At 45.1% G+C, this 26,414-nt stretch overlaps 1 protein-coding gene across 1 annotated transcript in view; it reads left to right on the top strand.

Annotated features, from left to right (window-relative positions):
* Positions 1 to 26,414, top strand: part of hcn4 (hyperpolarization activated cyclic nucleotide-gated potassium channel 4) — a 97,071-nt gene that overhangs the window by 17,253 nt on the left and 53,404 nt on the right. Inside the window, exon 2 of the mRNA XM_055918297.1 lies at positions 18,650 to 19,073. Coding sequence (XP_055774272.1) covers positions 18,650 to 19,073 — 424 coding nt within the window. The remainder of the gene's footprint in view (positions 1 to 18,649; positions 19,074 to 26,414) is intronic.

Here is a 26,414-nt window from a genome sequence, read left to right as displayed (position 1 = left end):
CTTGTAGAGTCCATGCCCTGAGTTGCAACTCAATATTAGGAAGGTGTTCCTAATTTTTTGTACACTCAGTGTAGTTAATGAGTGTCTGTAGAGAGTGAGTTTCTATATATAGTGAGTGTCTGTAGATAGTGAGTTTCTATATATAGTGAGTGTCTGTAGATAGTGAATGTCTGTAGAGAGTGAGTTTCTATATATAGTGAGTGTCTGTAAAGAGTGAGTTTCTATATATAGTGAGTGTCTGTAGATAGTGAGTGTCTGTAAAGAGTGAGTTTCTATATATAGTGAGTGTCTGTAGATAGTGAATGTCTGTAGAGAGTGAGTTTATATATATATAGTGAGCGTCTGTAGATAGTGAGTGTCTGTAGAGAGTGAGTTTCTATATATAGTGAGCATCTGTAGAGAGTGAGTTTATTTTTATAGTGAGCGTCTGTAGATAGTGAATGTCTGTAGAGAGTGAGTTTATATATATAGTGAGTGTCTGTAGATAGTGAGTGTCTGTAGAGAGTGAGTTTATATATATAGTGAGTGTCTGTAGAGAGTGAGTTTATATATATAGTGAGCGTCTGTAGAGAGTGAGTTTATTTTTATAGTGAGCGTCTGTAGATAGTGAGTGTCTGTAGAGAGTGAGTTTATATATATAGTGAGTGTCTGTAGAGAGTGAGTTTCTATATATAGTGAGTGTCTGTAGATAGTGAGTGTCTGTAGAGACTGAGTTTCTATATATAGTGAGCGTCTGTAGATAGTGAATGTCTGTAGAGAGTGAGTTTATATATATAGTGAGTGTCTGTAGAGAGTGTCCATAGAGAGTGACTGTCTATAGAGAGTGAGTGTCTGTAGAGAGTGAGTGTCTGTAGAGAGTGAGTTTATATATATAGTGAGTGTCTGTAGAGAGTGTCCATAGAGAGTGACTGTCTATAGAGAGTGAGTGTCTGTAGAGAGTGAGTGTCTGTAGAGAGTGAGTGTCTGTAGAGAGTGAGTGCATGTAGATAGTGAGTGTCTGTAGAGAGTGAGTTTCTATATATAGTGAGTGTCTGTAGAGAGTGAGTTTATATATATAGTGAGTGTCTGTAGAGAGTGAGTTTATATATATAGTGAGTGTCTGTAGAGAGTGAGTGTCTGTAGAGAGTGAGTTTATATATATAGTGAGTGTCTGTAGATAGTAAATGTCTGTGTAGAAATTGAGTTTATATATATAGTGAGTGTCTGTAGAGAGTGTGTCTATAGATAGTGTCCATAAAGAGTGACTGTCCATAGAGAGTGACTGTCTATAGAGAGTGAGTGTCTATAGAGAGTGAGTGTCTGTAGAGAGTGTGTCTATAGAAAATGTCCATAAAGAGTGACTGTCCATAGAGAGTGACTGTCTATAGAGAGTGAGTGTCTGTAGAGAGTGTGTCTATAGATAGTGTCCATAAAGAGTGACTGTCCATAGAGAGTGACTGTCTATAGAGAGTGAGTGTCTGTAGAGAGTGTGTCTATAGATAGTGTCCATAGAGAGTGACTGTCCATAGAGAGTGACTGTCTATAGAGAGTGAGTGTCTGTAGAGAGTGAGTGTCTATATATAGTGGGGCAAAAAAATATTTAGTCAGCCACCAATTGTGCAAGTTCTCCCACTTAAAAAGATGAGAGAGGCCTGTAATTTTCATCATAGGTACACTTCAGCTATGACAGACGAAATGAGGGAACAAAATCCAGAAAATCACATTGTAGGATTTTTAATGAATTTATTTGCAAATTATGGTGGAAAATAAGTATTTGGTCACCTACAAACAAGCAAGATTTCTGGCTCTCACAGACCTGTAACTTCTTCTTTAAGAGGCTCCTCTGTCCTTCACTCGTTACCTGTATTAATGGCACCTGTTTGAACTTGTTATCAGTATAAAAGACACCTGTCCACAACCTCAAACAGTCACACTCCAAACTCCACTATGGCCAAGACCAAAGAGCTGTCAAAGGACACCAGAAACAAAATTGTAGACCTGCACCAGGCTGGGAAGACTGAATCTGCAATAGGTAAGCAGCTTGGTTTGAAGAAATCAACTGTGGGAGCAATTATTAGGAAATGGAAGACATACAAGACCACTGATAATCTCCCTCGATCTGGGGCTCCACGCAAGATCTCACCCCGTGGGGTCAAAATGATCACAAGAACGGTGAGCAAAAATCCCTGAACCACACGGGGGGACCTATTGAATGACCTGCAGAGAGCTGGGACCAAAGTAACAAAGCCTACCATCAGCAAGGGCATTGAAGATGAAACGTGGCTGGGTCTTTCAGCATGACAATGATCCCAAACACACCGCCCGGGCAACGAAGGAGTGGCTTCGTAAGAAGCATTTCAAGGTCCTGGAGTGGCCTAGCCAGTCTCCAGATCTCAACCCCATAGAAAATCTTTGGAGGGAGTTGAAAGTCCGTGTTTTTGTCTCATTTTGTCTGTCATGGTTGAAGTGTACCTATGATGAAAATTACAGGCCTCTCTCATCTTTTTAAGTGGGAGAACTTGCACAATTGGTGGCTGACTAAATACTTTTCCCCCCACTGTATAGTGAGTGTCTGTATATAGTGAGTGTCTGTAGATAGTGAGTGTCTGTAGATAGTGAGTGTCTGAAGATAGTGAGTGTCTGAAGATAGTGAGTGTCTGAAGATAGTGAGTGTCTGAAGATAGTGAGTGTCTATAGATAGTGAGTGTCTATAGATAGTGTCCACTATCCGTGGTTGACTGATAGAAGAACCCTCTTGCAAAATGTTTGTTATCTTGCCTTTTCTCAGACCAGTCATGTTTGAGAAACCGACGTGGCCTCTATTCACCAGATCGTTGGCAGCAGTAGCATTGCTGCCTGCTAGAGTACTACTAACCCATAGGGAACCAGTGGGGCTCCTACTCAGTGCAACAACCTCTCCACTTATGGAGGGCCTGAGTGGAGTCTAGCAGAATAAAGAACCCTGTCTGTGTGGTTGCCATGATTCACAGGAAGTACTTCCCCGTTCCCCAGCCGCAATGTGTTTCGCCTCCTCCCACCCTCACGCTACGCTTGCCGTCTGACTAGAAGACTGAGAAAGATTGCTGGATTAAGAGACATGCAGTGTTGGTGTGACTCTCCCATTTGTCTTCCCCGTCTCCAAAGACATCTGTTATTTGTAAATCAGTTAGATTATTTTCCCGGGCTGTTATTAGCACCCGCAGGGAAGACTGAAAAGGGAAAATGGTGGCAGCTAAATAAATTTAAATTTAAATCAAATGCATTTGCACTATTTAGCACATACACTCAAGAAATGACAGAAATAACAAATAAACAAGATAAATCTGCTCCTATTTGGTTTAACAGTCAGATAAGCCTCTGCTTTTGCCTTCTCACGCAGACCAGATCAACTCTGCATTGCGTCCCACATTTTTATTTCATTTTATGCTTAAAGGGACTTCTTAGTAAGGGTTTTCCATAAACTGCTGGGTTTTAAGCTGCATTAATTTTGGCTATATTTTTCCCTCTTACCCATATCTTTTTTGGGGGGAGGGTGGGACAAAATGTGCTAAAATGTGCTTACAATTTCTGTGGAGTTTCGAGCAACAGGGCTCAGTATATGAAAAGAGGAGAGATTATGTGCTCCTTTATCCACTGAGCAGAATATAAGGAGATGATTTATTCCTCCCTCATTCTCTCCTCAACCTTTCTCTCCCACTCATTTGTTTCGCACCATCTTGTTTTCACTCTGGGTTCCCTCTCTCCGTGTTCCACATTTTCTCTCACCCTTTCTCTCGCTCTCACTCTGACCGTGGATCAACATCTCTGAGATGGATAGAAACGGCTTTCATTTCTGCGGCTCCATTTGCTGATTACATCACCTGGTTGGGAAAGATAATTGACAGGGTCGGGGCTAGGGGAGTGAGGGGGCTGGTGATAGGAGGGAGGGCTGGGGCTTGAGCTAGGCTAGGGCTGAGTAGTGAGGGGGCCTCTGGTGCCAAGGCTGGGGTATAAGGCTGGTGCCTGGAAGTGGGGCTGGGGCTACATGGGACTGGGGGTTGAGATTGGGGGCCGGGGAAGTGAGCAGCAAGGTGACAGTGTGACCTACAATGTGACTGCCTGCTAATATAATGGCAGCTACGGTAGTACATTAGGTTAGTTCTTCATCTGGTTTAGGAGACAGCTGTTCACTCTCTCCTGGGAAACAGGGTGATGTGTGTATAGGAGGCACCCAGCACTGTGCGCTGTTCACGCTCCCACATCAACACTCAGTGGTTGACTGATAGAAGAACCCAAGACATGACATCCAACAAGTCCTCTTGGGAGATACAGTACATAGATAACAATGGATCTTGATAATAAAGATGGATGCAATTAGGGGGCAAAATGGCAAGTAGGCAGGAAGTAGAGAATGGAGATCCAGCTGTATGTAGTCAAGGGGATGAGAGCAGGCTGAAGAGCAGTCTGTGGGTGCATCTCAAATGGCACACTATTCTATAGGCCCTGGTTGAAGGTAGTACACTATTTATATAGAATCGAATGTAATTTCAGACTGTGTCTATGCCCTGTGTTCTCCTCTGTTAGGCCTATGGACTGTGTTCTCCTCTGGTAGGCCTATGGACTGTGTTCTCCTCTGGTAGGCCTATGGACTGTGTTCTCCTCTGGTAGGCCTATGGACTGTGTTCACCTCTGGTAGGCCTATGGACTGTGTTCACCTCTGGTAGGCCTATGGACTGTGTTCTCCTCTGGTAGGCCTATGGACTGTGTTCTCCTCTGTTAGGCCTATGGACTGTGTTCTCCTCTGGTAGGCCTATGGACTGTGTTGTCTTCTGTTAGGCCTATGGACTGTGTTCTCCTCTGGTAGGCATATGGACTGTGTTCTCCTCTGGTAGGCCTATGGACTGTGTTCTCCTCTGGTAGGCCTATGGACTGTGTTCTCCACTGGTAGGCCTATGGACTGGTTTCTCCTCTGTTAGGCCTATGGACTGTGTTCTCCTCTGGTAGGCCTATGGACTGTGCACGGTGGTCCTTTTGTTTTTGTGGAGGGCACAGTGAGTTGCTGACTGCGCTGCTTGCGGAGTATCCTTGTAGAGTCTTTTATTCCCCCGAGCAGGTAAATAACGGGCCGTCCTCTACTCTGCTCTGCTCTGGGCATGGACTCTGTTGTGTGTGAAGGACTCTGTGCACTGCGACCAGGGACAAGGACAGGAACACTGTGCCTCTCTCTACTGGTGGCGCCAGCCAGCAGCACCTTTTAATAGAAAAAAATTGTCATATGCTACCGGGGTGCTGGGCGGTGGAGAAAGACCTCTTCGACTCCTTCAAACGTTCGGTCTCCCTTGTACTGCTGTTTATTCTGTAGTGGCTACGTTGATTAGGTTGTTGATATTCATAAGAGAAAGATTGAGCATCCAAAACTGATACATATTTTAGATGGACTTATTGCTTGCGCTCTAGCTTTGTTGTGTGGCTTTGTTTAATTATAGTGTCTTAGAGAAGGATGGAGCCGGAGGGGAGGGCTGCCGTCTTATCGGCTCTTAACCAACCATGCTATTTTGTTAGTTTTTTCGTGTTGTTTGTAACTTGTTTTGTGCATAATGTTGCTGCTACCGTCTCTTATGACCGAAAAGAGCTTCTGGACATCAGAACTGCGATTGCTCACCTCAAACTGGATGAAGAGATCTTCTTCAATGAGTCGGACGGGAGGGATATAATACAGACACCCGACCAGGCCCAGATCTCCGTTATTCGCTGGAGAAGGAAACAGAGATTTTGTGGAAAGAGATCAGGGTGCCTTGCGAGGATCAGGCGACGAGTGGCTAATCTGCCCTTGCCTTCCGTCCTGCTAGCTAACGATCAATCACTGGAAAATAAATGGGATGAGCTGAAATCACGTATATCTTACCAACGGGACATTAAAAACTGTAATATCTTATTTCACAGAGTCTTGGCTGAACGATGACATTAAGAACATACAGCTGGCGGGTTATACACTCCATCGGCAGGACAGAACAGCAGCCTCTGGTAAGACACGGGGCGGAGGCCTATGTATATATGTGAACAACAGCTCGTGCACGATATCTAAGAAAGTCTCAAGGTTTTGCTCGCCTGAGGCAGAGTATCTCATGATAAGCTGTAGTCCACACTATCTACCTAGAGAGTTTTTATCTGTATTTTTCATAGCTGTCTACACAACACCACAGACCGATGCTGGCACTAAAACCGTGCTCAATGAGCTGGATACCGCTGTTAGCAAACAGGAAAACACTCATCCAGAGGCGACGCTCCTAGTGGCCGGGGATTTTAATGCAGGGAAACTTAAATCAGTTTTATCTAATTTCAACACTATCAACATGTTAACTGTGCAACCAGAAGAAAGACAATTCTCGACCACCTTTACTGCACACACAGAGACACGTACAAAGCTCTCCCTCGCCCTCCACTTGGCAAATCTGACCATAATTCTTTCCTCCTGATTCCTGCTTACAAGCAAAAATTAAAGCAGGACGCACCAGTGACTCGGTCTATAAAAAAGTGGTCAGATGAAGCCAATGCTAAACTACAGGACTGCTTTGCTAGCACAGACTGGAATATGTTCCGGGATTCTTCCGATGGCATTGAGGAGTACACCACATCAGTCACTGGCTTCATCAATAAGTGCATCGAGGACGTCGTCCCCACAGTGACTGTACGTACATACCCCAACCAGAAGCCATGGATTACAGGCAACATTCGCACTGAGCTAAAGGGTTGAGCTGCCGCTTTCAAGGAGCGGGACTCTAATCCGGAAGCTTGTAAGAAATCCCTCTATGCCCTCCGACACACCATCAAACAGGCAAAGCATCAATACAGGACTAAGATCCAATCGTACTACACCGGCTCCGATGCTCGTCGGATGTGGCAGAGCTTGCAAACTATTAAAGACTACAAAGGGAAGCACAGCTGAGAGCTGCCCAGTGACACGAGCCTACCAGACAAGCTAAATAACTTCTATAATCGCTTCGAGGCAAGTAACACTGAAACATGCATGAGAGCATCAGCTGTTCCGGACGACTGTGTGATCACGCTCTCCGCAGCCGATGTGAGTAAGACCTTTAAACAGATAAACATTCACAAGGCCGCAGGACCAGACGGATTACCAGGACGTGTACTCCGAGCATGCGCTGACCAACTGGCAAGTGTCTTCACTGACATTTTCAACCTCTCCCTGTCTGAGTCTGTAATACCAATATGTTTCAAGCAGGCCACCATAGTCTCTGTGCCCAAGAACACTAAAGTAACCTGCCTAAATGACTACCGACCCGTAGCACTCACGTCTATATCCATGAACTGCTTTGAATTGCTGGTCATGGCTCACATCAACACCATTATCCCAGAAACCCTAGACCTACTCCAATTTGCATACCGCACCAACAGATCCACAGATGATGCGATCTCTATTGCACTCCACACTGCCCTTTCACACCTGGACAAAAGGAACACCTATGTGAGAATGCTATTCATTGACTCCAGCTCAGCATTCAACACCATAATGCCCTCAAAGCTCATCACTAAACTAAGGACCCTGGGAATAAACACCTCTCTCTGCAACTGGATCCTGGACGTCCTGATGGGCCACCCCCAGATGGTAAGGGAAGGTAACAACACATCCGCCACGCTGATCCTCAACACGGGGGCCCCTCAGGGGAGTGTGCTCAGCCCCCTCCTGTACTCCCTGTTCACTCATGACTGCACAGCCAGGCACGACTCAAACACCATCATTAAGTTTGCTGACGACAATGATGAGACAGCCTATAGGGAGGAGGTCAGAGATCTGACCATGTGTGCAAGGACAACAACCTCTCCCTCAACGTGATCACTACAAAGGAGATGATTGTGTACTACAGGAAAAGGAGGACCGAGCTCGGTCCCATTCTCATAGACAGTGCTATAGTGGAGGAGATTTAGAGCTCCAAGTTCCTTGGTGTCCACATCAACAACAAACTAGAATGGTCCAAACACACCAAGACTGTCGTGAAGAGGGCACGACAAAACCTATTCCCCTTTAGGAGACTGAAAAGATTTGGAATGGGTCCTCAGATTCTCAAAAGGTTTTACAGCTGCACCATCGAGAGCATCCTGACGGGTTGCATCACTGCCTGGTATGGCAACTGCTCGGCCTCTGACCACAAGGCACTACAGAGGGTAGTGCGTACAGCCCAGTACATCACCGATAGCCAAGCTTCCAGCCATCCAGGACCTCTATACCAGGCGGTGTCAGAGGAAGGCCCTAAAAATTGTCAGACTCCAGCCACCCTAGTCATAGACTGTTCTCTCTGCTACCGCACGGCAAGCAGTACTGGAGCGCCAAGTCTAGGTCCAAGAGGCTCCTAAATAGCTTCTACCCCCAAGCCATAAGACTCCTGAACAGCTAATCAAATTGCTACCCGGACTATTTGCATTTTCCCCTCCCCCCAGAACGCTGCTGCTACTCTCTGTTATTATCCTCCCTACATGTACATATTACCTAAATTACCTCGAGACCGGTGCCCCTGCACACTGACATTGACTCTGTACCGGTACCCCCTGTATAAAGCCACGCTATTGTTATTTACTGATGCTCTTTAATTATTTGTTTTTCTTATCTCTTACTTTTTTAAAGGTATTTTCTTAACTGCATAATGTTGCTAATGGCTTGTAAGTAAGCATTTCACTGTAAGGTCTACCTGTTGTATTCGGCGCATGTGACAAATACAATTTGATTTGATTAGTATTTGTCTTTGGAAGTGGTTCATATTTCATGAATAAGCGGTACATTGCATGTGTTTTCCAGTCACTGGTCACAGTGGAGGTCATTATGCGCTTGACAGTTACCAGTATGCATTCTCAGTCTATATGCAAAAGGGTTGGACTCTTCTTAGCTGTCGAATCCCAGAATATGTGCTCTCTTAACTCTGACTTGAATATAGACAAGGCCTTAGACAGTATAGATCTCTACCAGCTTTAGCATCAGAGGTCAAACCTGTCTCTGCACTGGAGTTTAGGTGCAGCTGGGAGACTCTTACAGAACAGTTTTTTTTTTAGCTGGATGAAAATCCTTCTGTGGTCCATCATCACCTGGCTATTGTAATCTTATTAATGGTATTATTCATATATTTTGCAGTATTAGGAAAGGGTTGTTCCATTCATTAGATTCCCCCTTTCTCATGTTGGTGTTTAGTAAATCATCTGTTTTTTCTCACCCCAAGGTTGGGGAGATTTGGTGCTTTCTCTCCGGTGAATTCTTCTTACGATAGCGGCAGTGCTCAGGACTGATAAAACGGTCAGTCTCACCTAAAAATAGCCACCTTCGACTGCGTAGCCCCAGTGTCAGTGACCGCCGGCTGTGCTTAGCAAAGTCAGTGCCGTCATTGCAGTTCATCGGAGCGGGGTGTCAACAAAAATAGGATTAACCCTTTTAACACGATTCTCTCCTGGACACTTCAATTTCCTCCTGTTATTGTCTCATAGTGTGCCAACTGGCCCAATGGAGAACTGTCTTGCACAACGGCTATGCAATGTGTGTGTGTGTGTGTGTGTGTGTGTGTGTGTGTGTGTGTGTGTGGTGTCTTGAAAATGTATGGCTGTGTCGTCCTTCTAATTGACTATCCTGCTTCATTTTCACTCATCAACTGCCTGACAGAAGAGGCCTAAGGGTTAATGGATTCCCGCCACTGCACACACCAACAGACATAAACACACACACACACACACACACACACACACACACACACACACACACACACACACACACACACACACATACACATACACATACACATACACATACACACACACAGTCAAGCCAACTGTTCACTGTCCCCTTAGTACAGTAGTGACACCCCTAAGACGGGTTAGAGTATCCAGTGGCCGGTTGTCAAATTGATGCAGGCAGTGTGGGCTGCTTGTGGCTAATGTGACATGGGGCCGCATCCTCAGGCAGTGTGGGCTGCTTGTGGCTAATGTGACATGGGGCCGCATCCTCAGGCAAATGGCGAATCAGCACGTTTGACGAGGATTCCTCATCCTCACACAAAACAGCAACTCACAAGAACTAGGTAAGGGAGAGAAAAAAACACAAAACAAGGACATGAATTATTCAAGAGGGGAATTGCTTTTCATATTCATAAATAGATCAACATCAGTCATTCAATCAGCCAGAGTCACATTTACAGTGGGAATGATTGTGCTGCTGCTCTCTGGGAAGGAAGAGCAGGAACACCACACATTGTTGTTCTATTGTCCTCATTCAGTCTGACGCCATGCCGAACGAACACACACACTGCTCCTCATTCAGTCTGACGCCATGCCGAACGAACACACACACACACACTGCTCCTCATTCAGTCTGACGCCATGCCGAACGAACACACACACACACACACTGCTCCTCATTCAGTCTGACGCCATGCCGAACGAACACACACACACACACACACACACTGCTCCTCATTCAGTCTGACGCCATGCCGAACGAACACACACACACACACTGCTACTCATTTAGTCTGACGCCATGCCGAACGAACAAACACACACACACTGTCCTCATTCAGTCTGACGCCATGCCGAATGAAGAGGAACACACGCACGCACGCACACACACACACACACACACACACACACACACACACACACACACACACACACACACACACACACACACACACACACACACACACACACACACACACACACACACACACACACACACACACAGTGCCTCATTCAGTCTGACGCCATGCCGAATGAAGAGGAACACACACACACACTGCTCCTCATTCAGTCTGACGCCACACACACACTGTCCTCATTCAGTCTGACGCTGTGCCGAATGAAGAGGAACACACACACACACACTGTTCCTCATTCAGTCTGACGCCATGCCGAATGAAGAGGAACACACACACACACACACACACACACACACACACACACACACACACACACACACACACATACACTGCTCCTCATTCAGTCTGACGCCATGCCGAATGAAGAGGAACACACACACACACTGCTCCTCATTCAGTCTGACGCCACACACACACTGTCCTCATTCAGTCTGACGCCATGCCGAATGAAGAGGAACACACACACACACACACACACACACACACACACACACACACACACACACACACTGCTCCTCATTCAGTCTGACGCCATGCCAAATGAAGAGGAACACACAAACACACACACACACTGCTCCTCATTGCTGTCTCTGTCTGCAAGGCTAGAGCACCTGACAGACAACCTACCTGGATGCCATGCCATCACTCTCCCAGCATGTCTGCCAACAGTTAGAGACAGCACCCCGCGGGCAACGCACGTACACACACACACACACACACACACACACACACACACACACACACACACACACACACACACACACACACACACAAACAAACCGGCTGTAGATCCTTTATGCCTTTTCAACATGTTCATATTGGGTGATAGGAGTGTGTGTGAGTACGTGCAGTGCTCTAGTCCTCTGTGGGTGATGTCAGAGCCCCAGTGTGACGTTGACACCAGGCTGGGCTAGTGTGGCCCCAGGTAGCTATCTCCAGGACAGGGTGGCGAGTGGGAGAGAGGTTTATCTTGTAGCAGGAGGCACTCTGAGGGTAAAAACATGGGTCTGCAGTCCTTGGTCTCTTCCCAGGAGAGCAGACGGTGTGGACCGTACCTCTGTCTGTGTAGACGAGCAGGCATGGAAATGTCACGGTCTGTCGTCATGACAGTGAGCAGTCCCTCCCCAGCACTATAACAGCTCAGGTGTAAGCTATGCAACCGGGGTCATTTCCCCTCTCTCTCCCTATCTATCGCTCCCTCCTTCTCTGGATCTCTCTCTCTCTCCTCCCTCAAACTCTCCCTCTCTCTATCGCTCTCTCCCTCTCTCTATGGCTCTCTCCCTAGCATCTATCTCCTCCCCCTCTCTCCCAACACCGCAGCAGCGTACCTCTGCCTGCACTGATATCACCATGAAGGACACTGCCTTTTGTTTTATACAGGGAAAAGCTATCAATCCACAAGTCAGTGTTTTCAGACAGACATAGAGATAGGGATTTTGTGCCTTTGCGATGTTCGTCCACCACCCTGCCCTGCCCTGCGCTCGCTGCTCAGTCTATCTATATTTATAGAACAATGTTCCTCTATGTCAGGATCCCAATGCATAATGAAACACAGTAAATGGATCCCTGCTATGTTTAGGTGGACTGACCTCCATTAGAAGGCAATAGCAAGCGTAAAAAGAGCACGCACACACACATATATACACACACACACACACACACACACACAGAGACACACAACGCACACACATTTACACAGAACCAAATGTGTGTCCTTGATTCTTGAATAGAAATACCAATACATACATTATATGACCAAAAGTATGTGGATACCTGCTCGTCAAACATCTCATTCCAAAATCCTGAGCATTAATATGGAGTTGGTCTCCCCTTTACTGCTATAACAGCCTCCATTCTTCGAGGAAGGCTTTCCACTGGATGTTGGAACATTGTTGCGGGGACTTGCTTCCATTCAGCCACAAGAGCATTAGTGGGGTCGGGCACTGATGTTGGGCGATTAGGCCTGGCTTGCAGTCGGTATTCCAATTCATCCCAAAGGTGTTCGATGGGGTTGAGGTCAGGGCTCTGTGCAGGCCAGTCAATTTCTTCCACACTGATCTTGAAAAAATTACATTTCTGTATGGACCTCGCTTTGTGCACGGGGGCACTGTCATGCTGAAACAGGAAAGGACCTTACCCAAACTGTTGCCACAAAGTTGGAAGCACAAAATCGCCAAAAATGTCATTGTATGCTGTAGCGTTAAGATTTCCCCTCACTGGATGTAAGGGGCCTAGCCAGAACCATGAAAAACAGCCCTAGACCATTATTCCTCCTCCACCAAACTTTACAGTTGGGACTATGCATTCGGGCAGGTAGCGTTCTCCTGGCATCCGCCAAACCCAGATTTGTCCGTTGGACTGCCAGATGGTGAAGCGTGATTCATCACTTCAGAGAACGCATTTCCACTGCTCCAGAGTCCAATGGCGCCGAGCTTTACACCACTCCAGCTGATGCTTGGCATTGCATATGGTGATCTTAGGCTTGTGTGGGGCTGTTCGGCCATGGAAACCCATTTCATGAAGCCCCAGACAAACAGTTCTTGTGCTGACGTTGCTTTCAGAGGCAGTTTGGTACTCGGTAGTGTGTGCTGCAACTGTGGACAGAGGATTTTTATGCGCTACGCGCTTCAGCACTCGGCAGCCTTGTTCTGTGAGCTTGTGTGGCCTATCACTTTGCGTCTGAGTCGTTGTTGCTCCTTAGCATTTGTACTTCACAATAACAGAACTTACAGATGACCCGGGCAGCTCTAGCAGGGCAGTCATTTGACGAACTGGCTTGTTGGAAAGGTGGCATTCTATGACGGTGCCACATTGAAAGTCACAGAGCTCTTCAGTAAGGCCATTCTACTGACAATGTTTGTCTATGGAGATTGCATGGCGGTGTGTCCTCGATTTTATACACCTGTCAGCAATGGTGTGGCTGAAATAATTGCAAGGGGTGTTCACATACTTTTGTATATACAGTTGAAGTCAGACGGTTACATACACCTTAGCCAAATACAAATACATTTAAAACTACATTTTTCACAATTCCTGACATTTAATCCAAGTAAAAAATTCCCTGTTTTAGGTCAGTTAGGATCACCCCTTTATTTTAAGAATGTGAAATGCCAGAATAATAGTAGAGAGAATTATTTATTTCAGCTTTTATTTCTTTCATCACATTCCCAGTGGGTCAGAAGTTTACATACACTCAATTAGTATTTGGTAACATTGCCTTTAAATTGTTTAACTTGGGTCAAATGTTTCGGGTAGCCTTCCACAAGCTTCCCACAATAGGTTGGGTGAATTTTGGCCCATTTTGGTGTAACTGAGTCAGGTTTGTCGGGCTCCTTGCTCGCACACACTTTTTCAGTTCTGCCCACAAATTTTCTATAGGATTGACGTCAAGGCTTTGTGATGGCCACTCCAATACCTTGACTTTGTTGTCCTTAAGCCATTTTTTCCACAACTTCGGAAGCATGTTTGGGGTCATTGTCCATTTGGAAGACCCATTTGTGACCAAGCTTTATCTTCCTGACTGATGTCTTGAGATGTTGCTTCAATATATCCACATAATTCTCCTTTCTCATGATGCCATCTATTTTGTGAAGTTCACCAGTCTCTCCTGTAGCAAAGCACCCCCACAACATGATGCTGTCACCCCCATGCTTCACGGTTGGGATGGTGTTCTTCGGCTTGCAAGCCTCCCCCTTTTTCCTCCAAACATAACGATGGTCATTATGGCAAACAGTTCTATTTTGTTTCATCAGACCAGAGGACATTTCTCCAAAAGGTACGATCTTTGTCACCATGCGCAGTTGCAAACCGTAGTCTGGCTTTTTTATGCCTGTTTTGGAGCAGTGGCTTCTTCCTTGCTGAGCGGCCTTTCAGGTTATGTTGATTTAGGACTCGTTTTACTGTGGATATAGATAGTTTTGTACCTGTTCCCTCCAGCATCTTCACAAGGTCCTTTGCTGTTGTTCTGGGATTGATTTGCACTTTTCGCACCCAAGCGTCGCCTTCCTGAGCGGTATGACGGCTGCGTGGTCCCATGGTGTTTATACTTGCGTACTATTGTTTGTACAGATGAACGTGGTACCTTCAGGCATTTGGAAATTGCTCCCAAGGATGAACCAGACTTGTGGAGGTCTACAATTTATTTTCTGAATTCTTGGCTGATTTCTTTTGATTTTCCCATGATGTGGGAAAGAGGCACTGAGTTTGAAGGTAGGCCTTGAACTACATCCACAGGTACACCTCCAATTGACTCAAATGATGTCAATTAGCCTATCAGATGCTTCTATAGACATGAAATCATTTTCTGGAATGTTCATAGCTGTTTAAAGGCACAGTCAACTTAGTGTATGTAAACTTCTGACCCACTGGAATTGTGATTAAGTGAATTAATTTGTCTGTTAACAATATGTGTTGTTAAGCCCGCTCTGGTCTTGGCACTTGTACTCTAGTCAACAGTTCCTAGCCTACATGATGAGATTATTATGTACAAGAGCAAGATCATTTTTATTTGTCAAACGGCAGCCAAGCATCGATCATCATGTCACCTGAATCATCAGACCATCGATATTTATTGGAAAGGAGCATCAAGATCATTGTGTACTTTCACCACCCTGTGAAGTTCATCATCATTTATTTCATCTGTAGCTTAATAAACTGCCTGGTTTCCCGAGTCGTAGTGGAAGGACCACACACCATGTCATCGCGTGACTTCAACTTTACTTCCATAAGATGGTTGTTATATCAATATTTGCGCAAACAGGCATTTCTCGCATAATTAATTTTACGGACACAAAAAGATCCCACCTTGTCTAGTGTGCTTTGTTTTGTCGACATTTGCAAAGTTTTCTGTTTCCATCAGGCCTGTCTTGAATTGTTTTTATCCAACATGTACTTTACTCGCGTAAAAATGTTGGATGGAAACCTGGTTAGTAGCTAGATTTCCATCCAATTGGCGACAGATGGTAGTGTGAATACTCTAAAGTCTGCATAAAAACATTTTTCTACGAGAGATGTTTCCATCAAATTGACGTGTTGCGTATAAAACGCTGTGCATGATGACGTAGTGCACATACAAATAACTTTTGCGGTGAAATTCCCATGTACTGATTCACAAACACAGTTGAAAAAGGTTTCCATCGCATTTTCAACTCTACCGATGGTTTTTCCACATAAAATTGACTTACTATATCAATATTTGAGCATAAAGGCGTTTCCACCTCCATTTCTTGCATAACACATTTTAACAGACACAAAAAGATCCCACCTTGTCTGGCGTGTTTTGTTTTGTCCGACCCTCGCATTAAAAGGTTGGATGGAAACCTGGTTGTTTGTTCCACCATATGTTCATCGTGGGTCACGACCTTCATCACCACGGTTGTGAATCTCTGACATTGGGGAGACCTAGAGACATGACGTATCGGGGGACAGACACATGGTTGATGTCTGTAGTAGGCTATAGTATGTACAGTACTTGACCAGAGGCTTGGGAAGGCTGTTGACCACAAATACCCCATTTCTTCATCCAAGGGAACAGGTGGAGTTCACACAGGTGTGTGTCCCCTCTCTTGGCCCCAGGCCCCCTCAGGGGATCCTGACAGTAGCTTGCATACCCCTCCATCCCTCTCTCTGAGACCGTTAAGCATGTGGAGGAGCCCTTCTTCTCTGCCTCTCCACAGCCTCCCTCCACAGCCTCCCTCCCGGTCTCTTCTCAGCCTCCTCGCTATCTCTCTGTCCAAACAGACAAGACAGTCTGCCAGCTGGGCTTTTTCTACTTCCTGATGTCTCTGTTTGTTTCTTCACGGCAGTCAAGTCCTCTGAGGTCACCATGAAACTGGCAGAAAAGTGGCGAGGACAATGAGCAGGTGTTGGTACAAAAATAAATGGATATATTAGCACATAGTGATTGCAGCGGCATTAAGGGCTATTGGTGCACCTCCAGCCTGTCAGCAAGCTGTTTTGTGTTCATGATGTCAACTCACATACTTCTTCCTGACATGGGGAATACGAAGAGTAAATGTCATTACCCGTGTACATGTTATTTCCTTTGAAGTTTTGTCTTGTCCTCTTGGGCTTTAAATCTTAACATGAGCAAACACAGTGGCAGAATCGTCTTTCTAAATATAACTCCGCTTGACAAGAAACTGAAACCGTGGATACCCTTTTACTTTGAAGAATTCCAATTACTGTCACTGTTTCGTGTGGCAGTGTGTAAGCGAGAGGGGGTTTAGTGTGTGTCAGTGTGTGCGTGCGTGCGTGTGTGGGAGAGTGTGTGTGTGTGTGTGTGTGGTGTGTGTGTGTGTGTGCGCGCTTGTGTGCACGCATATGTGTGCGTGTGTATTTATGTTTTTTGTAAACCATAATCCATGGCACAATGCGGCTCAACTGTCTTAGACAGCTGTGTGTGTAATATCCCTGTAATTAATGTTTATTTCAAAGTAATGTGTCCACAGACAGGCAGCACAGTGATCTCAGAGGCAATTGGAATGTTCATCTCCACTGAGAGGCATCACAGCAAAGCAACCATCATCATTGTGAATAGTATATTTTTCATTTCTTCTGGGTCTCTGCTTTAAATTGGTTTTGCTCTGAGATGGATTTTTATGGGGCCAGTTAAACTTGAGTGGTTAAATCATCCTGCCCTACCCACAAGAACCAGTTCACAATCCGGGACGCGCTCCCCTGGTGCCATCTATAGAGCACCAAGGATACTGTATATCATCATTTATACAACACAACCAATCTGGATTCAATTACAAAGCGGACAGAGGGTGTAATTTATAACCTAACTGCGACTGGGAAGATGGACAAGGTCACGCCACACTTTGTAATCAACATTTAACCCTCGTTGACCTTTTTAAATGTGCGCCCAGCAACCACAGACTAGGAGGCTAGGCTGCATGTGTGGGCCATTTCTCCTTCACGAGAGCCGCAGTAGGATAACATGTGAACACGTTGTGACAGCCATGAGTCACACAGGTTCAAATTTGCTGTATCGTGGATTTAACAGTTAGTTTAATTACATATTTTATATAACATTTTTTTTAAAGGACTTCGGGACAGGATTTAGTGGCGGGTCAAGACACATGGCCATAGTGTACACAATCCTAAACCACGTTCATTATTGAAAATGTTGAATGTCAGTGGCGGCATTAAGCAGTTCAGTACAGTCTATGTGATAGTTTAAAACTAACCTCTCATCCTAGATACAGTGGGGAGAACAAGTATTTGATACACTGCCGATTTTGCAGGTTTTCCTACTTACAAAGCATGTAGAGGTCTGTCATTTTTATCATAGGTACACTTCAACTGTGAGAGACGGAATCTAAAACAAAAATCCATAAAATCCCATTGTATGATTTTTAAGTAATTAATTAGCATTAGAATTACAGACCTCTACATGCTTTATAAGTAGGAATACCTGCAAAATCGTCAGTGTATCAAATACTTGTTCTCCCCACTGTAGCTGCTGTAGCTTACAGTATGTACATTTAATGTGATCAGTGGTAGCGGTACTTCTCAGGGAGAGGTAGCTGTTGATCTTCTTTTCTCCTAAATCCTCTCGCCCCAATTCCTGTCTCTCCCAGGTGCTGCTGGAGTTGACTATACTGCTACTGATTGTGGGGAACCCGATCAACATCCCTATGTGGTTCCTCCTGTTCTCTCCCAGGTTTTAAGCCGTCTGTGGTTCCTCATGTTCTCTCTCAGGTTCTTAGCTCTCTGTGGTTCCTCATGTTCTCTCTCAGGTTCTTAGCTCTGTGGTTCCTCATGTTCTCTCTCAGGTTCTTAGCTCTCTGTGGTTCCTCATGTTCTCTCTCAGGTTCTTAGCTCTCTGTGGTTCCTCATGTTCTCTCTCAGGTTCTTAGCTCTCTGTGGTTCCTCGTGTTCTCTTTCAGGTTCTTAGCTCTCTGTGGTTCCTCATGTTCTCTCTCAGGCTCTAAGCTCTCTGTGGTTCCTCCTGTTTTCTCCCAGGCTCTAAGCTGTCTGTGGTTCCTCATGTTCTCTCCCAGGTTCTAAGCTCTCTGTGGTTCCTCCTGTTCTAGGTTCTACTGGGACCTGACCATGCTGCTGCTGATGGTGGGGAACCTGATCGTCATCCCGGTGGGCATCACCTTCTTCAAAGACGAACACACCCCCCCCTGGATCATCTTCAACGTGATCTCAGACACCTTCTTCCTCATGGACCTGGTGCTCAACTTCCGCACTGGCATCGTCAAGGAGGATAACACCGAGATCATCCTGGACCCACAACAGATCAAGATCAAGTACCTGAGGAGCTGGTTCGTGGTGGACTTCATCTCCTCCATACCTGTGGACTACATCTTCCTCATCGTGGAGACGCGCATCGACTCAGACTTCTACAAGACGGCCCGGGCGCTGAGGATCGTCCGCTTCACCAAGATCCTCAGCCTGCTCAGACTGCTCAGGCTGTCCAGGCTCATCAGATACATCCACCAGTGGGAGGAGGTAGGGTTCCGTAGGAGGGTGTGTTCGTACATCAAATCAAATCAAATTTTATTGGTCACATACACATGTTTAGCAGATGTTATTGCGGGTGTAGCGAAATGCCTGTGTTTCTAGCTCCGACAGTGCAGTGATATCTAACAATTTCACAACATATACCCAATACACACAAATCTAAGTAAAGGAATGGAATTAAGAATATATAAGTATATTGACGAGCAATGTCAGAGCGGCATAGTCTAAGATACTGTAGAATAGAATAGAATACAGTATATACATATGAGATGAGAAATGCAAAATATGTAAACATTATTAAAGTGACTAGGGTTCCATTTATTGAAGTGGCCAGTGATTTCAAGTCTATGTATAGGGCAGCAGCCTCTAATGTGCTAGTGATGGCTATTTAACAGTCTGATGGCCTTGAGATAGAAGCTGTTTTTCAGTCTCTCGGTCCCAGCTTTGATGCACCTGTACTGACCTCGCCTTCTGGATGATAGCGGGGTGAACAGGCAGTGGCTCAGGTGGTTGTTGTCCTTGATGATCTTTTTGGCCTTCCTGTGACATCGGGTGCTATAGGTGTCCTGGAGGGCAGGTAGTTTGCCCCCAGTGATGCGTTGGGCAGACCGTACCACCCTCTGGAGAGCCCTGCGGTTGCGGACAGTACAGTTGCCGTACCAGGCGGTGATACAGCCCGACAAGATGCTCTCAATTGTGCATCTGTAAAAGTTTGTGAGGGTTTTAGGAACATACGTCCGTGTTAGAAAGGCGAGATTATTATAATCCATAGTATATCTACCAAACACAGAATACCTACACATGAACACAGACCATCTTTACTACAGTTGACTGTCCTCTATAGAGTAAAGCTCCTTGGAGAGAGATAACGTTGTTTACTGAGATCCATAATGTATTACCTTTCCCCTGGGGTTGGGCTAGAGGAAGCTACTCTAGCTAGCTGTGTCTGATTAGATCCACTAGTGAGGCAAGGTGAAGAGGCTTTTTGCTTTACCTCATCCACCAGTGAGATGATGAAGAGAGAAACGTTGATTACTGTTCTGTGCAGAAGCAGTCTGTCTACCATTCTGACGAAGGGAGTAGAGAGAGAGAGGCAGAGAGAGAGAGAGGCAGAGAGAGAGAGAGGCAGAGAGAGAGAGAGGCAGAGAGAGAGAGAGGCAGAGAGAGAGAGAGGCAGAGAGAGAGAGAGGCAGAGAGAGAGAGAGAGAGAGAGAGAGAGAGAGAGACTCTGCTGAAATACAGGGATGATTATAATTGCCGTAATAATTAGAAATGTTCCCGTCCCTCCCTGGGTGTATCCTTGAGCACTGTCCCAGAAGTAAGAGGTGCAAAGTGAAGAAGCAGAGCCCAGCAGGAGATGCATTCAGTCTGTCTGTCAGTCAGGAGACAGAGACACTCCTCCACCACCAAGAAAGCAGGGCGCACACAGACCCAGGCACCGCCACAGTGAATTTACATACCAGCCAAAAGATGGGGCTCCCTGCCCAACCTCTGTCCTTGTAGCTCTAGCATCTACAATAGTTGTGTGTTTGTCTAAACTGCACATTCTGGGGGGAAAAAAGGTGCTATCTAGAACCTAAAATAATTATTTGGCTGCCCCCATAGGATAACCCTTTTTGGTTCTAAGTAGAACTCTTTGGGGTTCCATGTAGAACCCTATCGGGAAAGGTTTCTACATAGAACCTAATAGGGTTCTGCCTGGAACCCAAAAGGGTTCTTCAAAGGGTTCTCCTTTGGGGAGAGCCGAATAATCCTTTTAGGTTCTAGATAGCATCTAGTGTGGAGTAATGTTTATTTAATATTGCAGAGAGATTGTGGTTTCTATCGATGTAATTGTTTACATAATTTCCAATCCACAATACTTTTTTTTGTAAATATATTATTTTAATTATATATATATATAATATATTTTCCTTTATTATTTCTCCTAACCCTACCAGCCCTCCCCTAATTGGAGTAAACTAATTAACAACAACACTTAGGCTTCTACTTCCAGCTTATACATACTACAGTATGTTTTTAGTCTTGTTTGTTTTTAGTCTCATCCTTCATTGTTTGTACCATTGAAATGTTTGTCAGGACAGGTTCCCTCTCCTTCTCTCTTCTACAGTACCACTTAGACAGAATGAGTGTGTCCACCCCTATAATGTATTTTGATCACGGCTCTATTCAGCTCTCAAAACCAACTGAGGCCCTCTCTTTCACAGTTGTTGTAAAATGCCTTCAAATCCCTGCTGGGTGTGTTCACCTGAGAGTTTTACTCTGCATGACCAATGGGGGAGTTTGAATAGCTGGCTGATTGCCAAACAGACCACAACACTAAACCACACCATACCCAGGGGGTTTTAAAAGGGGCCTTTCAACCACATCCACAGACAGTTTGAGGCACCACTCAGGTTGTCAAGTATACACCATAGAGGCAGCATTGCTAGTAAATGAATCTCATCACCATCAAACCCATTTGTCTTTATGTCTTCCTGTTAACTGGGAACTGGGGCTGATATGAGGGGCTAGCCAATCACAGAAGCAGATTCTATACAGTATGCGTGTGTGTGTGCGCGAGGCGTGCTGATCGGCGCTGGGTAGGCAGGCTCTGCCAAAGGCCAGCTCTGCCTCGGTGCTGGAACACTACAGTGGTAACCTCACAGAAATGTCATCTGTCATCTCCGGATAACTTGTCGACCACATCTCACCACCTGAATGACTTTTTGACTTTTTCTACATTTCAAATGACATCATATTTTTAAAACTGCGTCACCATTTGAGCTTTTCAAATAATATATCTTCTTAAATTGCTGGATTTCATAGCTGAACTATTCATATCTATTGGTAGCTGAAGAGCAATCCACAGCGCCATAGAAAATACAGTACTTCCTGTTTTAACTTGCAAGGTCTTTGATGTTGTTGACTTCCGCTCTTTCCCCAGCACAGCGACATTGCCCGTTGCTCTGTCATAGTTGGTCCTGGAGACGTCTGATGCCCTCTGACCTGCTGAGTGAAGAAAGGCTTCATGTTCTCACCTGTCATAGTGAACGGAAGATAAATGCCTCCGCAAGACAGCACCCAGGAGCAACTGTGTCACGGTCGTTAGAATGATTGGACCAAGGCGCAGCGTGTGTAGAGTTCCACATGTTTTAATCAAAGAAACTCACCAAAACAAATACAGAAAACGAACCATGTAGAAATTGCAGTGTTAACAGGCACTACACAGAAACAAGATCCCACAAAGCACAATGGGGAAATGGCTGCCTAAATATGATCCCCAATCAGAGACAACGATAAACAGCTGCCTCTGATTGGGAACCATACCAGGCCAACATAGATATATATAATCACCTAGATAACCCACCCTAGTCACACCCCGACCTAACCAACATAGAGAATAAAAAGCTCTCTATGGTCAGGGCGTGACACACTTTCACAGTCAACAGAACAGCTCAGCCCCTAGTCTCCTCTAATCACAGCTGATATTCTAACATCCAGGCCCCCACACACCCAGACATTAAGGGTTACATGAACCCCCTGGCTGTGGAGATGTCATGTGCTTTATTTTCTGTGTGTGCGTGTACCTGTGTGCTTACATGACTTGCTACTGTAACATGTGTTTAGTGGCAGATTCTCAAGTCTTGATTGGTGCCCGTAGTCAACTATGACACTTTGTTGCATGGCACAAAGGACTTCCCATCCTATCAAATCAGCATCACAAGTTTTAAACAGCTATCTGTTAAACCACACAACATTAACTAACCAATAATAAACCCTTACAGAATAAAAACATTGATCAAAGATTCCATTCCAAGACGTAATAGCCGAGAGGGCTTAGTGAACTACAGTGTTTACAGCTTACAAACAGGCGGTGGTTGATGGTTGTTGTGGTTGTGGGGGGGGGGTGGGGGGGGGATAACGCTGTCATAGATAATGATATTCTAAGTGGTGGGCAGATATCCATCATATCAAAGGGAGGAGGCTGCAATCGGTGCCATGGCATCTCTCCTGTCTGTCCTCCTATCCCCATCTCTCTCTGTCTAGACAGCTGGGCTGTACTCATTGTCATATTTCATTGGGATAAAAATAAGACGCTGGCCGAATATCCTCCTCATCAGAGTTGTCTCCTGTAGACAAACCCAGTGACTTGAATTAAATTAGTCAACATGTTATTAAATCAAACTCAACGAATGCACTAATGACTAATTTGTGAGAGTGGCTCCCATGCCAGATGTCTTCAACATCACCATCCCCCCGCTTGCTGCTTTTAGCAGGGATGCAGAGGCATTTGGGGCCGTGATGAGGAAATAGTTTAAACGCCTAAATTGTCAACGGCCTAATGTGTAAAGAATACAAAAGCCAAAGCATCAAGCCCTCAGTCAGCACTTAGCTGCACTTTATTTAGCAGAAAGAGAGAAAGAACATCCTTAAATACTTTTCCGACTTAGAGTTAACAAGAATAACATACGTGGGCGGCGGTGGATCGTTTTCAACATGGCAGACAATTCCGCAGTGTTTTGAACTTGGTGTCAGGAGCTTTTGGAGCACTACCATCTGTGTCTGTTTAGTGCATGGAGGCAGGGAGTCCATCTCTATTAATATTGGCATCTGGGATTGTTAAGATGGATGGCTTTTCTGCCCAACTGGCTGTGTGCAGGACGGAGGGGGGGGGGGGGGGGGGGGGGGGGTGATCCGATATGCCACAGAAAGAAATCCCAAGGTGCTTTGATAAGAGTGAGCCACGTGGTTGCCAGGCATGCAGGCACGCCGCGAGGGAGGGAGGGAGCGCACTTCCATTCATTTTCCACCCAATAAATCTGCACAAACAAAATATGCAAATAGCGCAAATCAGCCAATCAGTCCGCCACTTGGTGACCCGTACCTTGACCAAGGACTGCTGTTTCACTGATAAGAAAGAAGAAAAGGTTTAATGGGTTATTATTGAGTGCACAATGAGGCTTGCCAGCAAGAGTGACAGGTCCTCAAGACTGTCTGTGAATGTGCCTTGTGTGATATTAATACCCGCAGCAGGGCCCCTTAGAAGACTTCTACATTAAAATGTGTAATCCGGCACGCACCCATCGATGCTTCTCGGTAGGAAGCTGAATGAAAGCATTCTCTGGCTTCCTCAAAAGCCCTCCAGGCCAAGGCTTGTATAGACAGCTGATGAAAGAGTGCCCCATGTGGTTCTTTCTCTCTGTCGCCCCCATTTCTTTATCTACACAACTCCCTTGTCTACCATTACAGTGTGGATGAGGGTCTGGCATTTTGTCAGGGCATTTTACTGTGCAGCCCATGTTGTCCTTTTATACTGAATTCCAGCCCAATGTTGAACTAAAATCAGAAAAGGGGGGTGGGTGGCAATATGACAGTGGCATCAGTGAAACAACAGGAATGAGAGATTTTTCTTGGACTTGGTGGAGACACATGATGCCAGGCATTCATCATCATTAGCAGCCTGGACGGCAAACACCAGATGCCGCAGCATAGCATTACATTGGCTGTGTCTCACCCACAGACGTATGCAGCTATTCTCTTTCTCTCTCTCTCACCTGGACCATACTCTTCTCTCCCTCCATCTGTCTGAGATGACTCTGCAGCTGTGACTGTGACTGCCTGTGTGTCCCAGATAGCTTCCTGACACGATCAGGTGTCTCCCTATTGATCAAGTGGATGTCTTGTCTGGGCATGTCTGTCTTTCTGGACTGGGTCCTTGTTTTTTCACTGTAATGTCTCGGACAATTGAACTTTCTTTAAATCTAAAATAAACAAAACACAAATGATCCTTCCACATTTCCGATTTGTGTAGAAGACAACGATGATGTACATGTGAATATATGAAACTGTATAGTTTTGTATTAATTATTGTGTAATGCAATGTGCATTAGAAGTAATTTTGACCACAACACAGACACATAACAGTTCGATATGACATTAGTTCTGTTGAAAACATTCCCTAGCTATTAACCGTAAAAATGTAAGGGAAATTGAAGGTCACCTAGGTGGTGAAAGCCTTGGTTTCAAACAGAGTAGAGCTAGTCCATAGCTCTCTCCTTTGAGAGCACTGATGAGGTTAGGTGTTAGAGTAACATGGCTGCCAACGAACCCCTGCCCTTAAGATACCTTTGTAGATTGTCTGGGGGGCCCTCATCATTCATGGCTCTGTTGTTTAGCCAGATAGTCATGCACAGCCAGGCTTATTGTATGTCCCTATCAATTAAAACAAAGAGGCCAGCCATCCATCATCCCTTTAATGTGCTGTACTCTACAATGCAGTGTGTGTGTGTGTGTGCGTGTGTGCGTCTGTGTGTGGCTAAGCTGCGTGTTGTGACATGCCAGCAGCCCCAAATGACTTTAAAAGCAAATGACAGTGAGTGTATGGTGTACAGTGTACAGCCCCCTCCCCTGTAAATCTCTAATTAACACTTGGCAATTAAAGTTTTTAGTAAAAGACTGTCAAATCATCAGGAATTCAGCTAAAGAGAGATATGTGAACGTATGAAATTATTTGAGAGAGAGAGATACATGACTTATCCTCCTTCTTTAGCCTCATAATGAATAATAAGCTTAAATAACTCTATATTGGAATAGTTTTTTCCTCCATTTAGTGGGAATGGGAATATTTTGGGGGTAATTGAGTTAAGGCTGAGAGAAGATATAGGCTAGGAAGATATATAGCTAGGAATCACCACCCCCCACTGAAATGCACTATTTAAAGCCCCTGCTCTCTTTCTCTGTCTCATTTGCCAGTACTATCTGGAGATTTGCATTGCATTATTATGAACAAGTCAGGAGAGCTTTATTCTCCATTCAGTACAGAAGTTCAAAAAGTATTTTAAGAGCACATCCCACTGGGCACAAACGTCAATTCAACGTCTATTCCACGTTGGTTTAACGTCATTTCATTGAAATGACGTGAAAAGAACATTGATTCAACCAGTGTGTGCCGAGTGGGATGGAACTTCTACAGGTACAAAGATTTGACAGTAGAGTTTTCTTTGTAGAGTACTAGTAGTCTTGGACAGGTATTAGCGTCTCACCTATGTAGCTGCCCTATTCAAATAGAGCAATATATATAGAATTAAGCGACCTTCTTAGCTCTATCAGCTTGACACTTCATGTTGACTAGCTCCATGACTATTGTAATATCGGCATGTAAATGACATAAGATGCTCGGACGGGAAATGTGAACGGATAATTCATTCAATGTTTTGCTGTTTGACCGAGATCCTGTGGGCTTGAACAATGTATGTTTTATATCATCCATTTTTAATGGGCAGGCAATGTCTACATTTAAATACATTACAAACACATCCACTGTATCAGAGAGCTCACACTTTTACA

Source organism: Salvelinus fontinalis, chromosome 4 (genome assembly GCF_029448725.1).
Source record: "Salvelinus fontinalis isolate EN_2023a chromosome 4, ASM2944872v1, whole genome shotgun sequence".
In the NCBI taxonomy this organism is placed as follows: Eukaryota; Metazoa; Chordata; class Actinopteri; order Salmoniformes; family Salmonidae; genus Salvelinus; species Salvelinus fontinalis.
This window is presented reverse-complemented; position numbering and strand designations above follow the sequence as displayed.